Source organism: Hypomesus transpacificus, chromosome 5 (assembly GCF_021917145.1).
Source record: "Hypomesus transpacificus isolate Combined female chromosome 5, fHypTra1, whole genome shotgun sequence".
In the NCBI taxonomy this organism is placed as follows: domain Eukaryota; kingdom Metazoa; phylum Chordata; class Actinopteri; order Osmeriformes; family Osmeridae; genus Hypomesus; species Hypomesus transpacificus.
This window is the reverse complement of record NC_061064.1, coordinates 2,123,990-2,141,133: the sequence shown is the minus strand read 5'-3', so window position 1 is coordinate 2,141,133 and position 17,144 is coordinate 2,123,990. Positions and strand designations below refer to the sequence as shown.

The 17,144-nt window shown below is 52.8% G+C and overlaps 1 protein-coding gene across 1 annotated transcript in view; it reads right to left on the bottom strand.

Moving 5' to 3' along the window:
• The window catches only part of mink1 (misshapen-like kinase 1), a 20,775-nt gene extending 4,034 nt beyond the window's left edge, over positions 1–16,741 (bottom strand). The window contains 28 exon segments of the mRNA XM_047020568.1: positions 93–227; positions 347–490; positions 739–894; positions 1,086–1,197; positions 1,376–1,492; positions 1,674–1,791; positions 1,958–2,109; positions 3,096–3,187; positions 3,561–3,661; positions 4,474–4,523; positions 4,525–4,554; positions 4,654–4,917; positions 5,163–5,330; positions 5,843–6,016; positions 6,842–6,928; positions 7,746–7,853; positions 9,413–9,629; positions 10,058–10,127; positions 10,338–10,513; positions 11,207–11,285; positions 11,415–11,469; positions 11,561–11,691; positions 12,050–12,140; positions 12,241–12,351; positions 12,458–12,640; positions 13,399–13,464; positions 15,412–15,487; positions 16,546–16,741. Of these exon segments, the coding sequence (XP_046876524.1) occupies positions 93–227; positions 347–490; positions 739–894; positions 1,086–1,197; positions 1,376–1,492; positions 1,674–1,791; positions 1,958–2,109; positions 3,096–3,187; positions 3,561–3,661; positions 4,474–4,523; positions 4,525–4,554; positions 4,654–4,917; positions 5,163–5,330; positions 5,843–6,016; positions 6,842–6,928; positions 7,746–7,853; positions 9,413–9,629; positions 10,058–10,127; positions 10,338–10,513; positions 11,207–11,285; positions 11,415–11,469; positions 11,561–11,691; positions 12,050–12,140; positions 12,241–12,351; positions 12,458–12,640; positions 13,399–13,464; positions 15,412–15,468 (3,244 nt within the window). The 5' untranslated portion in view covers positions 15,469–15,487; positions 16,546–16,741.
• Positions 16,742–17,144: the final 403 nt, after the last annotated feature.

Here is a 17,144-nt window from a genome sequence, read left to right as displayed (position 1 = left end):
GAATGTCCCTGTACTTACTGTAAGTCGCTCTTATCCAGAGCGACTTACGTCTGCTTGATGACTACATGTCATGTCACGTGTGTGGTCCTCACCAACTTTGTAGTGCACACAGCCTTCCATCTCCCCCACGGTGGTCCAGCCCTGCTTTTTCTCCACCTCTGGGTCGTTGTGCAGGATCTTGTTCCTCAGCCAGGCCAGGTAGTACACACGCACCTTGTTCTTCTTACCTGGGGGAGGGGGGGGGGAGGGGGAGGAGACAGAGTGAGAAGGAGAGAGATAGGGAGTGAGAGAGGGATAAAGAGTGAGAAGGAAACAGAGAGAGCTAGGGAGTGATAAGACCACTAACCTGATATGGTGATGAGCAGGTTGAGTCCTTCTAGAACGTCCATCTGCTGGAACCTGCGTGAGTTGATGAGGGGGTAGACCTTCCCCTGACCGCTACGATCCAGAAGCTTCAGGCCGTTCTCTGTTCCCACCAGAAGGTTCACACCTGCACACACACACACACATCCTACTCTCATAACCCTGTTCCACCAACAGGTAAAGGGGTCTGTTCTAGTTTGAACGCCCAATTTTCAACCAGTTCAGAACCCGACGTTCTTCTTTGCGGTTTTCAGGTTGGCTCTAAGTACTGACATGTTGGCGCCTGCATAGCCTGCTGTGACACAGCTTGTCAAAGGGTCTGTATGAATGTAGTTGGACTAGATGTGAAGGTGTCACGGCGGAGAGTGCTCTCACCCCAGAGAGCGGCACACAGGATCTCAGAGTTGAACCTCTTCTTGTACTTGCGGATCTCGGGGGTGTCGCTGTGGGGGCGCGTGTTGGTGGGGTTCACGTTCACCATGGAACCCTTCCTCACCTCCATCTTCAGCTGCTCAAACCTGGAACCCAGACCTGAGGGGGGGGAGGGGAGCAGAAATACGGTTATTTTTATTGTTGTAAAACCGAAACTAGAGGACCTGATAATACAATGATACAGTGATCAAACCAAGGCAATCAGAGTGGTCAAACAGGAAGTGATGCCGTGTGCTGTGGACACACTGAAGAGAGGGAGCTGGCAGTGAGAGGAACTCAGCTGAACTCACTGCCGACAGAGATGGAGTCTGCAGCGCCCCCTGCTGGCTGGTACATGCCCAGGTCCACGAAGGTGGTGAAGGAAGACTTGCCTGAAGCCTTGACCAGACCCCTGGACTGGTACTGCAGAGAGGAGAGGGGAGAGAGAGGAGGGGAGAGGGGAGGGAGGAGAGAGAGGAGGGAGGAGAGAGAGGAGGGGAGAGGGGCGAGAGAGGAGGGAGGAGAGAGAAAGCGTTCAAATATGGAGGACAGAGACAGACAGCTGGACAGACGTCGTCTCCCTGGATACGGGGCCACTCACATCGTAGACAGAGTCTTTCCCGGGGGACGAGTGGGAGGCAGAGTCAGTGGGGGAGTGGGAGGGCTGCACCACGTCAGGCAGGTTGGTGTAGCCGTTGTGGCTTCTCTTCTCTGGTGTCTGGAGGGAGCGGGGAATCCACCAATCACAACCCTCAACCTCACAACATGACCTCACCTCAAGTGTCCCTGTAGCAGGACCACTAACATGACCTCACCTAAACACACACACACAGGTGAGCTCTCTCTGTGGAGCTTCTGTAACTCCCTCCCCCCTTTCCCTGTCCCAGGAGGTGACTCACCCTCTGCACCAGCATGGTCTGGTCCCCGTAGCCTCCAGCCTGATCCCCCTCCCCACCCTCCCCCTCCTCCTCGTGCACCACCATGGTGTTGACAGAGTCCGAGTCCGTGTCCCGAGGGCTGCGGAGGAGAGAAGGAAAGTGAGAGAGAAGGAGGAGGGGGAGAGAAGGAGGGGGAGAGAAGGAGGAGGAAAGGGAGAGAGAAGGAGAGCAACAAGGAAGTTAAACTTGACCACAAAAACACCAGCTCTCTCTCTCTCTCTCTCTCTCTCTCTCTCTCTGCTGACCGGTCGGTGGGGCTCTCCTCCTCCTCCACCCCCTCCCCGCTCTCGCTCTCCTCGCTGCTCTCGCTGCTGTCTGACGAGGAGGAGTAGTCGTTGGCCTTCAGAGGAGGTCGAGGAGGCTCCTCAGGACGCTCCTTGGAGTACATGCCGTGGTCCTGAGGAGGAGGAGCAGGAGGAGGGGAGGGTTAGAGGCAGAGGAGGGTAAGAGAGGAGGGGAGGGTTAGAGGCAGAGGAGGGTAAGAGAGGAGGGTAGGATCAGAGGCAGAGGAACAGGAGGAGGAGGGTAAGAGAGGAGGAGGGTAGGTTTAAAGGCAGAGGCGGGTAAGAGAGGAGGAAGGTAAGAGAGGAGGAGGGCAGGGTTAGAGGCAGAGGTGAAGGGTAGGGTTAAGGTAAGAGAGGCAGAGGCGATTACAGATAAAGGCAAGGAGGGGAAGGAGGTTTAGAGACAAGAGGAGGAGCAAAGATGAGGGTAGCTAGGTGACAGGAGATAAGCAGGCAGATGCAGGAATACAAATGGTGAACTTGACTTTTTACTGTAATACAAACACACGCACACACGCGTGCATATACTGACCTCTCCTATGGCTCTCTTGTAACTCTGTAGCATGAGGGAGTTGTCAGACAGGAAGAGGAGGAGTCAGCAGGGGGGGGGGGGGGGGGGGGACAACAGGAAGCAGGAAACAGCCACAGACAGAAAGACAAGAGAGACAGGAACAGAGAGTTAGTGCAGGTGTGTTTCCCAGAAGAGGCAGTGCAGATAGTAACCCAAGCGGAAAGAGTTCACCTAAATCTAGTCTACATCTACTAAGAGGGGGCTTACATTTTCACTATGTTTATCTTCTACAAACGTATATTTAACTTCTACACAATCGCAAGTGTACTTCAAATGTACGGGTTTAGTACATTCACACACTTACATACTTTAACATATGTAAGTGTGCATGTACTTCTGCTGTGTAGGTCTACTACAAGCACAATCGTCTTTTCCGCTTGGGAGGCATCCTGTCAGAGAGAGAGAGCTGTGGTGAGAAGGGACCCAGGCGGGGGGGGGGGGGGGGGGTCGGACCCATGCAGGTGTGTTAAAAGGAAGCTTTAGTCGAGGTCAGCAAAGTGCTGGGGTCAAAGGTCAAGGGTCACTCACGGCGGGGCGGCTGGGCCGGGACGATGTCCGCGACTCTCCGGGCTTGTGACGGCCAGCGTGGGTCAGGATGGGGGAGTCCATCTTGGAGGAGCCTGAAAGAAGCAGTCACATGGTGAAGCTGGAAAACTGCAGTCAAATAAAGCTGTCATCCCTCAGGAGGCTGCCAATGATCAGGACTGACTCACTGAGTCAGAGGGGGACGGACTCACTGAGTCGGAGAGGGACTGACTCACTGAGTCAGAGGGGGACTGACTCGGAGAGGGACGGACTCACTGAGTCGGAGAGGGACGGACTCACTGAGTCGGAGAGGGACGGACTCACTGAGTCGGAGAGGGACGGACTCACTGAGTCGGAGAGGGACGGACTCACTGAGTCGGAGAGGGACGGACTCACTGAGTCGGAGAGGGACGGACTCACTGAGTCGGAGAGGGACTGACTCACTGAGTCGGAGAGGGACTGACTCACTGAGTATGCGGTGTCTCTCCAGAGAGCCTGTCTGAGGCAGGTTGGACACGATGCTCATGTCTGCTCTCTCCCAGCGCTCGTTGCGGCTCAGGTCTGGGTTGCTGCAGGAGAGAGAAAACAGACCTGACACACTGCTCTGCTCTACTGTCTGCTCACCTCTGTGTCATGTCTGCATGGTTATCTGTCTGTCTGGGTTACCTGGGTGACTGCGTTACCGGGGGGACTGTGTTACCTGGCTGACTGTTACCTGGCTGACTGTGTTACCTGGGTGACTGTGTTACCTGGCTGACTGTGTTACCTGGCGGACTGTGTTACCTGGCTGACTGTGTTACCTGGCTGACTGTGTTACCTGACTGGCTGTGTTACCTGACTGGGTGACTGTTACCTGACTGGGTGACTGTTACCTGGGGGACTGTTACCTGGCTGGCGGTGTTACCTGGGGGACTGTTACCTGGGGGACTGTTACCTGGGGGACTGTGTTACGTGGGGGACTGTGTTACCTGGCGGACTGTGTTACCTGGCTGACTGTGTTACCTGGCTGACTGTGTTACCTGGCTGGCTGTGTTACCTGACTGGCTGTGTTACCTGGGTGATTGTTACCTGGGGGACTGTGTTAACTGGGGGACTGTGTTACCTGGCTGGCGGTGTTACCTGGGGGACTGTTACCTGGGGGACTGTGTTACCTGGGTGACTGTGTTACCTGGGTGACTGTGTTACCTGGCGGACTGTGTTACCTGACTGGCTGTGTTACCTGACTGGCTGTGTTACCTGGGTGACTGTTACCTGGGTGACTGTTACCTGGGTGACTGTTACCTGGGGGACTGTGTTACCTGACTGGCTGTGTTACCTGACTGGCTGTGTTACCTGGGTGACTGTGTTACCTGGGGGACTGTTACCTGGGGGACTGTGTTACCTGGCTCTGACTGGGTGTCTGATGCCGGAGGAGAGGTTGGTGTTGAGGGCGGGTGGCGATGGATGCCGTCCTCTGAGGGATCTGAACACAACAGCACTTCCTGTTACATCACATCTTCTGGTGCACCCGGCATTCATCCTCACCCTGGGTAACCCCCCCAATGCCCCCCGCCCCCCTCACCTTGGGTGGCTGCTCCTCCGGCAGGCGTATCCAGGGGCCGCGCTCGTCCCTCATTGGTCGAGTGAGGGGGGCGGGGCTCTCGGAGGTGGGGTCAGAGTTCTGGCGCACCAGCTCCCTGGAGTGGAGTGGGCGGGGCGTGGGGGTGGGGGCGGGGTCCTGGGTGGGGAAGGCGGACATGGTCTTAGTGGGCTGGTCACACAGAGACTGAGAGCGGGGGACCGGGGCTGCATAGGGCTTTAGAGGAACCAGGTGAGCCATCTGGAACTGAAGAGGCCAAGGGGAGGGAGGGAGGGAGGGAGGGAGGGAGGGAGGGAGGGAGGGAGGGAGGGAGGGAGGGAGGGAGGGAGGGAGGGAAGGAGGGAGGGACAGCAGGAGGAAAAGATGAAGGAGTGAAATGAAGATGAAAGGTTGAATAGGAAAGAAAAAGCAGGAAGAGTTAATCAGGGTAGAGATCAGGAAAAGGCTTGGTGTGTTAATCAGGGTAGCAGGGCAGGTACACACACACACACCTTGCCCTGCCCCCCCTGGGGTTCAACAGGCCGCTGCATGGGCGGGGTCTGAGCTGCCAGGCCGCTCCCTGATTGGCTGGCGTCGGAGCGTGACTGGAGGGCGGTGTCGGACACGGTGGTGCAGATCTTAGGAGAGCCCTGACGGTTCAGCTTACTGCGCTCCTCCACCTGCACACAGCCCAGGGAGAGGGGAGGGTGGAGGGTAATGTGGAGGGTGGAGAATGTAATGTAGTATAGTGTGTAGGGTGGAGTGTAGTATGTAGTGTGTACTGTAGTATAGTGTGTAGTGTGGAGTGTAGTATGTACTGTAGTATAGTGTGTAGTGTAGTGTGTAGTGTGTACTGTAGTATAGTGTGTAGTGTAGTATGTACTGTAGTATAGTGTGTAGTGTAGTGTGTAGTGTGTCCTGTAGTATAGTGTGTAGTGTAGTATGTAATGTAGTATAGTGTGTAGTGTGTACTGTAGTATACTGTGTAGTGTGTACTGTAGTATAGTGTGTAGTGTAGTATGTAATGTAGTATAGTGTGTACTGTAGTATAGTGTGTAGTGTGTACTGTAGTATAGTGTGTAGTGTAGTATGTAATGTAGTATAGTGTGTAGTGTGTACTGCAGTATAGTGTGTAGTGTGTACTGTAGTATAGTGTGTAGTGTGTACTGTAGTATAGTGTGTAGTGCAGTACCTCACGGGCCCAGGCGGGCTTGTTGCTAGGCTCCATGTTCTTGCTGTAATGGTACATCTGAGGTTTCTTGTCCTGCTGCTGCTGCAGAGAGACCAGGTAGGCATGTTCCTGCTGAAGCTGTCTCTGAAGACGCTCAGACTGCCTCTGCTCCTCAAGCTGCTTACGCTTGTACTCCTGCGCACACACACACACGCACGCAGGGTCAGAAAGATCAGTGTGGAGCAGAAGGATGCTAGCACACACACACACGCACGCAGGGTCAGAAAGATCAGTGTGGAGCAGAAGGATGCTAGCACACACACACACGCACGCAGGGTCAGAAAGATCAGTGTGGAGCAGAAGGATGCTAGCACACACACACACGCACGCAGGGTCAGAAAGATCAGTGTGGAGCAGAAGGATGCTAGCACACACACACACGCACGCAGGGTCAGAAAGATCAGTGTGGAGCAGAAGGATGCTAGCACACACACACACGCACGCAGGGTCAGAAAGATCAGTGTGGAGCAGAAGGATGCTAGCACACACACACACGCACGCAGGGTCAGAAAGATCAGTGTGGAGCAGAAGGATGCTAGCACACACACACACGCACGCAGGGTCAGAAAGATCAGTGTGGAGCAGAAGGATGCTAGCACACACACACACGCACGCAGGGTCAGAAAGATCAGTGTGGAGCAGAAGGATGCTAGCACACACACACACGCACGCAGGGTCAGAAAGATCAGTGTGGAGCAGAAGGATGCTAGCACACACACACACACACCCCCCCAGTAGCACACAGCAACATGCAGGGTTCAGACACATGGTGCTTTGGTCTGATGGTTGACACGGTCCTCCGGGGCAGCCCACAGAACCAGCCTGTCACCAGCTAGCCTGTCACCAGCTAGCCTGTCACCAGCTAGCCTGGGGGGGGGGGGGGGGGGGGGGTACACACTCGGCACAAAGGGGGGAGAGGTGAGGGGAGATTTGCAGGATGAAGGAGAGGAGGAGGATTACCATGAGCAGAGCTTGCTCCTGTAATAGCTGCTGCTGCAGGATTTCTAACTGTCGTTGCTCCTCCTCTAACTTATGCCTTATGAACTCCTGAGGCAGGGACGGAGGCAGAGGCAGGGACGGAGGCAGAGACGGAGACAGGGACAGAGGTAGGGACAGAGGCAGGGACAGAGGTAGGGACAGAGGCACGGACAGAGGCAGGGACAGAGGCAGGGACAGAGGCAGGGACAGAGGCAGGGACAGAGGCAGGGAGAACACAGGTGGAACAGGAGGAAAATGAGGAGAAAGTTAGAAACATTCAGATCCTGCCACACTGGTACTAGAGAAGCAGCATGGTAGTGGTGTCATAACCACTACTCACCAGCAGGTGGTGCAAAACCACCAGAATCAAAGCTGGAGTCACGGTTGACTAGGGTTATTATTGTTAGTATGATCAAATAAAATGTTGGTGATACTATGCATGTCTAAACCGCGACAGTATTCTCCACTACTGTGTTTCAGTCGTCAGCAGAGAGAGGTGGTTAGGGTGGTAGAGTTTAAACCCAGGCAGTCTTACTAAGAGCAGAGTACAAACAGGGCAGAGACAGAGAGGGAGAGAGAGAGAGGTAGAGAGAGCCCGAGTGAGAAAGAGAGAGGTAGAGAGAGCCCGAGAGAGAAAGAGAGAGAAAGAGGTAGAGAGAGACAGAAAAAGAGGGAGAGAGAGGTGTAGAGAGAGAGACATTCACCCACAGAAATCTCATCTCTGAATAAATACACTAATTTAGATTCTTGCTGCCATGGCAACTTGCTCGCGGACATTCCGCCTGCCGGAGAGATACTTGCAGTGGGCTGCAGACAAGACACGCCCCCCAGCCCTGGCCTGATTGGCTGACGAGGTGGGGGGCTTGTGCCTCCTGTGATTGGTTACCTGCTCCCTCTCGGCCAGCCTCCTGTCGTCCTCCCGCCTCATGTCGTCAAGGCGACGGTGGGGGCCCTTCTCCTGCAGGCGCACCATCTCCCTCTCCTTTCGTTGTTGCTGCGGCGACAGGAAGCAAGCACGGGTCACTTGACAACCACAGGTTAGTTATGATGCTGTCGTGAAAGAGGGAGCTGTTTCTACTGAGATGGGAGGAAGGAGGGATGGATGAAGGAGGAAAGACTGGGAGGAGGAAGGGAGGTGGATAGGATGGAGACGGAGAGAGAGAGAAGGAGAGAGGAAGGAGGATGGAGAGAGGGAAGAGAGAAGAGGGAGGAGGGAGAGAGAGAGAGAAGGAGGATGGAGAGAGGGGAGAGAGAGAGGAGGATGGAGAGAGGGGAGAGAGAGAGAAGGAAAGAAGAGGGAGGAGGGAGAGAGAGACAGGAGGGGGGATGGAGAGACAGGGGAGAGAGAGAGGAGAGAAGAGGGAAGATGGAGAGAGAGGGGAGAGGGAGAGAGGAGAGAAGAGGGAGGAGGGAGAGCGAGGGGAGAGAGAGAGAGGAGAGAAGAGGGAGGAGGGAGAGAGAGGGGAGAGAGAGAGAGGAGAGAAGAGGGAGGAGGGAGAGAGAGGGGAGAGAGAGAGAGGAGAGAAGAGGGAGGAGGGAGAGAGAGGGGAGAGAGAGGGGGATTTTGAGTCATGCAGTCGTTCCCTGATGCTAGAGGCCCTGATGCTAGAGGCCCTGATGACGAGAGGCTGTTTTAATGAACACTTCTTAGCCACCATCTCCCAAACCCTCTCTAGCAGGTCCCTCTGCCAGGCTAGATCTGTCTGACTAAATCTCTCCATAATCCATCCTGTTCTCCAGGACTTGGAGCCGAGCCGTGCTGCAGCAGAGTGCTACTGTGCTGCTGGTGCTGCAGGTACCAATGTGCTGCAGGTGCTGCTGTGGTGCAGGTACCAATGTGCTGCAGGTGCTGCTGTGCTGCAGGTACCAATGTGCTGCAGGTTCTGCTATGCTGCTGTGTTGCAGGTACCAATGTGCTGCAGGTGCTGCTGTGCTGCAGGTACCAATGTGCTGCTGTGCTGCTGTGCTGCTGTGCTGCAGGTGCTGCAGGTGCTGCAGGTGCTGCTGTGCTGCTGGTACCAATGTGCTGCTGTGCTGCTGGTACCAATGTGCTGCTGTGCTGCTGTGCTGCTGTACTGCTGGTACCAATGTGCTGCTGTGCTGCTGTGCTGCAGGTACCAATGTGCTGCTGTGCTGCTGTGCTGCTGTGCTGCTGTGCTGCTGTGCTGCTGTGCTGGCCTGATGTGACACAGCTGCTGATTCAGACTCAGGTGGGGCTGAACCAGATCACAGGTTTGGACACACATGGGACATGTGGACACACATTTTGAAAGGGCAAGAGCATGAGTCTGTGTGCATGTCCGTGTGTGTGTTTGTGCTCCCCACCTCCTCCAGGTGTGTGTGTGTGTGTGTGTGCTCCCCACCTCCTCCAGGTGTGTGTGTGTGTGTGTGTGCTCCCCACCTCCTCCAGGTGTGTGTGTGTGTGTTTGTGCTCCCCACCTCCTCCAGGTGTGTGTGTGTGTGTTTGTGCTCCCCACCTCCTCCAGGTGTGTGTGTGTGTGTGTGTGCTCCCCACCTCCTCCAGGTGTGTGTGTGTGTGTGTGTGCTCCCCACCTCCTCCAGCCGGCGGCGTTGTTCCTTCTGCTCCTCGATGCGTTTCTGCCGGTCGTGCAGCAGCTGCCTCTTGTGCTCCTCGGGGTCGCGGTGCTGCGCCCCCAGCTGGGCCTGCTGCCTCTTCAGGGCCTCCGTCCGCTCCTTGTTCTTCTCCTGCTGCAGGCGCAGGAAGTCCCGCCTCAGCGTCGACTCACCCGGCACGTTCAGGATGGAGCTGCTGGGGGGGGGGGGGGGGAGGGTGCGTCAGGTAGATGTGCCAGTGTAACACATGTTGGGGTGTAACCATGGGCCAGTGTAACAAATGAGCCAGTGTAACAGATGTTGGGGTGTAACCATGGGCCAGTGTAACACATGTTGGGGTGTAACCATGGGCCAGTGTAAGTGATGTGCCAGTGTAAGTGATGTGTAAGTGATGTGCCAGTGTAACAGGTGTGCCAGTGTAATTGATGTGCCAGTGTAACAGGTGTTGGGGTGTAACAGATGTTGGGGTGTAACAGATGAGCCAGTGTAACAGATTTTGGGGTGTAACAGATGAGCCAGTGTAACAGATGTTGGGGTGTAACAGATGAGCCAGTGTAACAGATGTTGGGGTGTAACAGATGAGCCAGTGTAACAGATGTTGGGGTGTAACCGTGGGTGTGTTACCTGGACTCGCGCTCATCTCCATGGTTTTCCTCGTCCTCGTCACTGCCGCTGTACTCGTACTCTGTTTCCTCTGGACAGCAGACACGGGGGGGGGGACACGGGGCGGGGGGGGGCGACGGGGGTGGACGGGGCGACAGAGAGAGTGAGCGCAATATAGAAAGCAGTCTTTCTGTTCTCACCTCTCCTCACCTTTATATCCCTCCCTCCCACCTCCTCCTTCTTCTCTCCCTCCCTCCCTCCCTCCCTCCTTTCTCTTCCCTCCTCCTCCCCTCCTCCTCACCTTTCTCTCCCCTCTTCTTGCGCGTGCGGTCGATGTGGTCCTTCAGCTGGATGCGGACTTGCCTCTCGGTGGGCTGGTCTCGGATGAACGAGTGCTTCAGAAGCTGCTCAGTGGACGGTCTGCTGGTGTAAGTCTTCACCAGGCTGCCCTCGATGAAGTCTATGAACTTCTTAGACCTGGGAGGGAGGGAGGGAGGGATAAGGAGAGAGGCAGGTAAGGCAGGGGTCTTGATGGAAATCAGCATGATGGATTATTTGAGACAAAGAGACAGATCAGAGAGGGGAAAAAGAAGGAGAGTACAGATATGTCCAGTCACACTTCCCTAACAGCAGCATGCTAAAGAGGGATGTTACTGAATATAGCATGTCACAGATCAGATAGTGTGATGCTGTTCCACTTCCTGTCTGCCCTGTGCCACAGGAAGACTGAACATCTGGTCTGGTGGTAAACAGCAAAGCGAAGCGCAAGGTTAACACCTAAACTCACAGACCTCTTACATTTAACCCCTGTAAGTTTAACCCCCATGCTGATGAAGAGGCTGAAATGGGGCTAGTTTAGTTCCACTTGAAGGAATCGCTCCACTGCAGGCATGAGGGGGGGGAGCAGCAGGCAGGAAATAGCCATCCTAAAATAAAGCTGAGAAACAGCAGTCCTGCTGTAGTCTGTACAGCAGAGAGGAGGAGGAGGAGGAAAAGGAGGGGGAGGAAGAGGGGCAGGAGGAGGAGGAGGAAGAGGAGGATGGGGAGGAAGGAGGAGGAAGAAGGGGAGAGGGAGGAGGAGGGGAAGGAGGGGCAGGAGGTGCAGGAGGGGGGGGAGGAGGAGGTGCAGGAGGAGGAAGAAGGGGAGGAGGAGGAGGAGGAGGTGCTCACCACTTCTTGGACTTGAGTTTAGGAGGAGGGTTCCTGGGGATCAGGAACAGGGCTCTCATGGGGTGCATGTCACACAGAGCTGCAGGAGGAGCACAGCTCAGCTGGGAGGAGTGGGGGAGGAGGGAGCTGTACAGGGGGGGGGGGGTGTAGAGGGGTGTGTGTGTGCGTGTGGAGGTGTGTGTGTAGAGGTGTGTGTGTGTGTACTTACGTGGGGCTCCTTCTGCCATCTCTATAGCGGTGATCCCCAAGGACCAGATATCACTCTGTGGAGACACACAGGTCAATACCCAAACACACACACACACGTGCGCACACACACACACCACAAGCCCTGCAGGACGGAGGGAGGGTTACCCGGTAGTCGTAGGTGGAGTCTGGGTTCTCGTCACAGGCGATCACCTCAGGGGCCATCCAGTACGGCGTCCCGATGAAGGTGTTCCTGCGGCCCACCGTCCGATCCAGCTGGGCACTGACGCCAAAGTCCACTGAGACGAGACCACAGCGCGTCAGGAACTACAGTAACTAGGCCGGTAACTGTGCTAACTAGGGTTAGTAACTGTGGTAACTAGGGTTAGTTACTATGGTAGTAATTATGATAGAAACTATGGTAGCTAGAGTTTGTAGCTATTAGGGGTGGGAATCTTGTGGTACCTAATTCGATTCTTGGGGGTCACGATTTGATTTAAAAAATCGATTCACGTAAATTTGTGAATCGATTTGAATCGCTAGCAAACTGAATCGCGATTCAAATGTGAAATGATTCTCCCCCCACCCCTAGTATCTACAGTATTGCAGCGAGACAGTCTTGTTTTTGCTTCAGCAGTAAAAGGGGCCTCAACTGACCCAGCTTGACTTCTGCATTCTCTGTCAGGAGGACGTTCTGGCCTTTGATGTCTCTGTGGATGACCTTGTGTTGGTGGAGGTGGGACAGACCCTGGGTAGACACACGAGGAGAGGTCAGAGGTCAGTGGATCACAGGTTCACATCTAACAGATGTGGTGTTTGGCTGGCTGGGTTACTGACTGACTGCTCACCCTGAGAATCTCCCTGCAGATGTAGGCGATCCAGTCCTCTTTCAGAGAGTTGCCCTTGGTGTTCTTCACCAGGTCAGTCACAGAGCCTGCCCCACAGAACTCCATCACCAGCTGGAACACACACACACACTCAGTAAACAGCTAACACACACACACACAGTAGACAGCTAACACACACACACGGTCCAGACAGCACACACGCGAGTGTGAGACACACCCAGAGCTGGTCATCTGTTCCTGGGGGGCTCTTCTTGACGAAGGCTCCGTAGTACGTAGCAATGTTGCGGTGGTGGCTGTACTTCTTCAGCATGTTGATCTCCGCCTTGATCTCCTCCTCCTCCTCCTCCGTCACGTCCATCACCTTGATGGCTGCCAGCTGGCCCGTCTTCACATGACGGCCCTGATTCAGAAGACGAACACCTGGTCATCTCAAGCAGCCAATCACAACCCACCACACTCACAAACTCACGTCAGCTGCAGTCAGCTCATCCAGAACCCTGAGTACTCAGAACTCTTCCAAATGTCACCTTCCATCTGATTGGTGCATCAGTGTGTTCTTTTCCCCCCTCTCTCTCTATCCCCCTCTCTCTCTCCTTCCCCTCCCTCTCTCTTCATTCTTATCTGAATATCCGTCGCTACGCGCTCAGCTTAGAGCCCTTTAGTGTGTTTCTACACACCTGTACTGATCTGCTGTTATCTCAAGACTTGGGCTGGTGAGGTTTGTGATCAAGTGGATGATTTCAGACTACCTCAATCTTAGCTTCGACCTAGTCCCATCACCTCCACACACACCACCCTCACCTCCACACACACACACACACAGTCCCATCACCTCCACACACACACCACAATCACCTCCACACACACACACCACCACCTCCACACACACCACCCTCACCTCCACACACACACACACACACACACACAGTCCCATCACCTCCACACACAAACACCACCATCACCTCCAACACACCACCTCCACACACACCACCCTCACCTCCACACACACCACCCTCACCTCCACACACACCACCCTCACCTCCACACACACCACCCTCACCTCCACACACACCACCCTCACCTCCACACACACCACCCTCACCTCCACACACACCACCCTCACCTCCACACACACGCCCAGGGCTCCTCTGGTCTTACCTTGTACACCTGTCCGTAGGTGCCATTGCCCACCACCTCGACCAGCTCAAAGATCCCAGCTGGATCCTGGAGAACATGATAGAAGATAGCATCACAGCTGAACACCATCTCACCCCAAAAAGACCACTTCACATAAAACTACAGTCCGTTACTATGGTTACACTATGTTACCAAGGCTACATGGTGCTAAGGAAACCGAGGAGAGAGCGAAGGCTGTAGGTCATATCTGGTATCATCCAGACAGGTGGATGAGTAACAGCCCAGATGGGTCTCACCCAACTGAACACAACACACAAGTGGCTCTGATAATGGCTACTTCAAGCTAAATATTAAATGTCATAATTTTTTTTCACTGGAGAGGGTAAAACACCAACCCTGCTCCACCACTGTGATTCACTGTGTGCTGTGTAGGTCTGTGTTCTGTGTAGGTCTGTGTTCTGTGTAGGTCTGTGTGCTGTGCAGGTCTGTGTGCTGTGCAGGTCTGTGTGCTGTGTAGGTCTGTGTGCTGTGTAGGTCTGTGTTCTGTGTAGGTCTGTGTGCTGTGTAGGTCTGTGTTCTGTGTAGGTCTGTGTGCTGTGTAGGTCTGTGTTCTGTGTGTTGTGGGAGAGAACAAGGGTTTCATCTGGCTCCAATATCAGATCTTCTCCTGACTTTTCAAGTGCAGAGAGGAGGAACACAGCAGAGGGATGAACTCATAAGCAGCTCCAGTTGAAGGGGTTTTAAACGACGGTGAAACCCCCCCCCCCCCCCCCCGAAATAACGGGGGTTAGACAAATCGACTGCTAACTTCACCTGTGCCCAGCGGTGATTAAAACCACCAATCACAAGAGAGATGGAGCACCCGGGCTAAGAGATGGGAAGATGAGGAGTCGGATCAGGAAAACAGCGATCTAGAGGAGGTTAACGTAATTATCTGGAAGGAAGGGGGGGTGCAGAGACAGCGGTGTCGCCCACGTTCAACGCTGAGAGTGGGAAGAGATAACGGAGAGAGAGAGGGGGAGGAATGGGAGAAGGAACAGACTGTCAACAATAACAGGAGCGTACACTAAAGTACGGGGGGAGTGAAGAAAGCTCTACAGACGTCGATGTGGGCCTTTTCAAAGCTCCACGGCTGAAATAAGCCTTGCTAGGCCATTATAAAGGACGTAGGCTACAATTTCAGAGTGTGTTAGGGTTAGTTCTGTGAGTCTCTCTCTCTCTCTTTGAGAGTGTGTCTTTCTGTCTGTGTGTGTGTGTGTGTGTGTGTGTGTGTGTGTGTGTGTGTGTCAGTACCAAGCAGTGGGTGTTATATAGGACACCTATCAAAGAATGAACTCTGGTGATTCATCCCTTTCTGCGCCTGCTGCATGTATCTCAGAAGGCAGCGCTGCCTGAACAGTTCTAGGCTGGCACCGTTACGGAACCGCTGAAGAGGCTAGCGAGAAAAAAACAAGCAGCGCACAATCCTGTTTCCAAACCTGCCCTACCCCCCCCTGCAGTGCTTTTCACCAAACAAAGGTGGCAAAAGGGCAAGTGAAAGGGTTAAGTAATTCAACACAACTTTGTAACAGACACCTGAGATATCTATAGGTTCCCGCAGTGAATACCTGGAAGGGAAACACATATACTGGTGGGCCGTAGCTTGCAACATGTCGTCTTTCGCTGGCCTGTTGGTGGGCCTGCTGGCTCACAGCTCTCTGTTCTGTTCAAATAAGTGTGTGGCTATAACAGTGCGCCGAGTATAGCTATAACCGATTATTGCAACAACTGCAGAATAATACCGCGAGATTATTTTGAGAAAGCTCTGACATTCTCTGGTCATTAGCCTGACCCACAAGCACCAGTTGCCAAATCTGACGATGTTAAATATTCCCACCCTGTCATTGCAACACATAACTTGTTGCTTGCTACCTGCAATAGGTGTGAAACAAGAGGACACATGATTAGATACCACAGTTCAGTTGGTATCTAATCATGTTTTATATATATATATATATATGTTTTTATATATCAGTAATGATCAAGTGGACTTACCCTCAACGCTGCGAGGTCTATGTCGTCCAGGCTTCGTGTTGGTGCGTTTTCAGACATCGCTGGCAAAAAGTTGTAGCTGGCGAGTAAGCAAGTTAGCCAATTATCGGCAAAAGGTATGGCAAAAACGGTTGGATCTCTTGCTCACCGTAACTCTAAACCATTCAAGAACAGGTTATTCAACCATTCCCTAGCATATAATCGCCCGCTTTGTGACACTAACCAAAACTACAAGCAACACGCCCTGGGCCGACAGCACAGGTCACCTGTCCGACAGTCGCTTGCTACGCCTACAGGAGGTGGGCATCTGATGTAGCTACGACAACAAGGCGATGGCAACTTGCCTACAGATCATTTACTATTGAATTATATAAACATACAAGTGGAAGACTTTAGTAGAGATCGACAACATTAACCGGTAACATTATCACGACGTGCCACCCTCCCATCACGCAGAAACATTTATTCTGACTGTTCTGCACTGAATGCACAAGCGCTCATTTCGGCAACACCGCATACCGAGGTCTTCAAAACAATCCGATATACGACATTAACTAAAAAACGATAATCAAGACAAGTTGTAATCCCAAAGTGGTCATAAATTAGTAATCTTGCTAGTTACTGGTGTCATAATAAACGTCTAGCTCAGTGCCACCTGAATGTTTGTCGCAGAAGCACAGTTGGTGTTGAGGCTGCCATTAGCTGTACTAGCCAGCCTGCTATCTACCCACGCACAAGTCAACACAACCGCAGACTCCTCAAACCAGCACTCATCTGTAGATAGATACATATTCCATAACATGTCAACAGCTAGAAACAAAATATTTTTCGAAACATATAATCGCTCGTCAAAACGGAATGCGGCTACTACTGTAAAGCTGGCTTAGCTAGTTTCTAAATAATGACAGCAAACTGCGCGGAATGTCGCCGCTTAAAATATAGCTTTAAATCCATTAGGACAGTAGCTGGCTAAAAATCTCTCCAGTTGCTAATTCGCGTGTATGACAGTCGACTCTGATGTTGCAGACTCATCTTGAAAATCACAACAAACAATCTCCTCCGCCAGGCTTGGCCCCTTAACACCTAATGAACGATAAGATGAAGAACTGCGACAGAAAAAGAGTTGTTCGTACTTACGAGGTATTACTCAGATAAGTAATTAGCTAGGTCGATGGCTAGCCTTCCCCGCTAATGCAAACTACACATACGGTGCACTCACTAGCTAGCTAACTAGCCAACTTATTTTGCCGACATGTTTCCTCAAGGCTTGTCCAGTTTTGTGTCTGTGACTCTGTGCGGTGGTGCTGTGACGTTCATGATCTGAACACATCTCGACTTTTTTTTTTTTTTTTTTCCAAGTGTTAGCTACGGTATTTCATCAGGGACAAATTACCTGAAAGTCTCATGAGAGTTCGTGTAACAACAGGTCCAGATGAGGTCCGCTCCAATCAACTGGACATTGTTTAGAGATCAATTTAGTATAGTTCTTAGTCAAAGTTATATAAATGTTTTCATCACAATAGACTAAATGAAAATAAACAAAACAGAGGTATAAGTAGACATCCCATCGTAAACTTCAGGTTACATGTTTAGGAAACCACTCGACAGTTGAGGTTAGCTCTGAGGTACGTGGCCAGCAGTAATACAAGTCATGTTTTTGTTATGCGTTTTTAATCAGTTTCAGTTAAAAAATAAAATAAACTGTTAGTGCGTTAACACCTGCATATTTTTTTTTA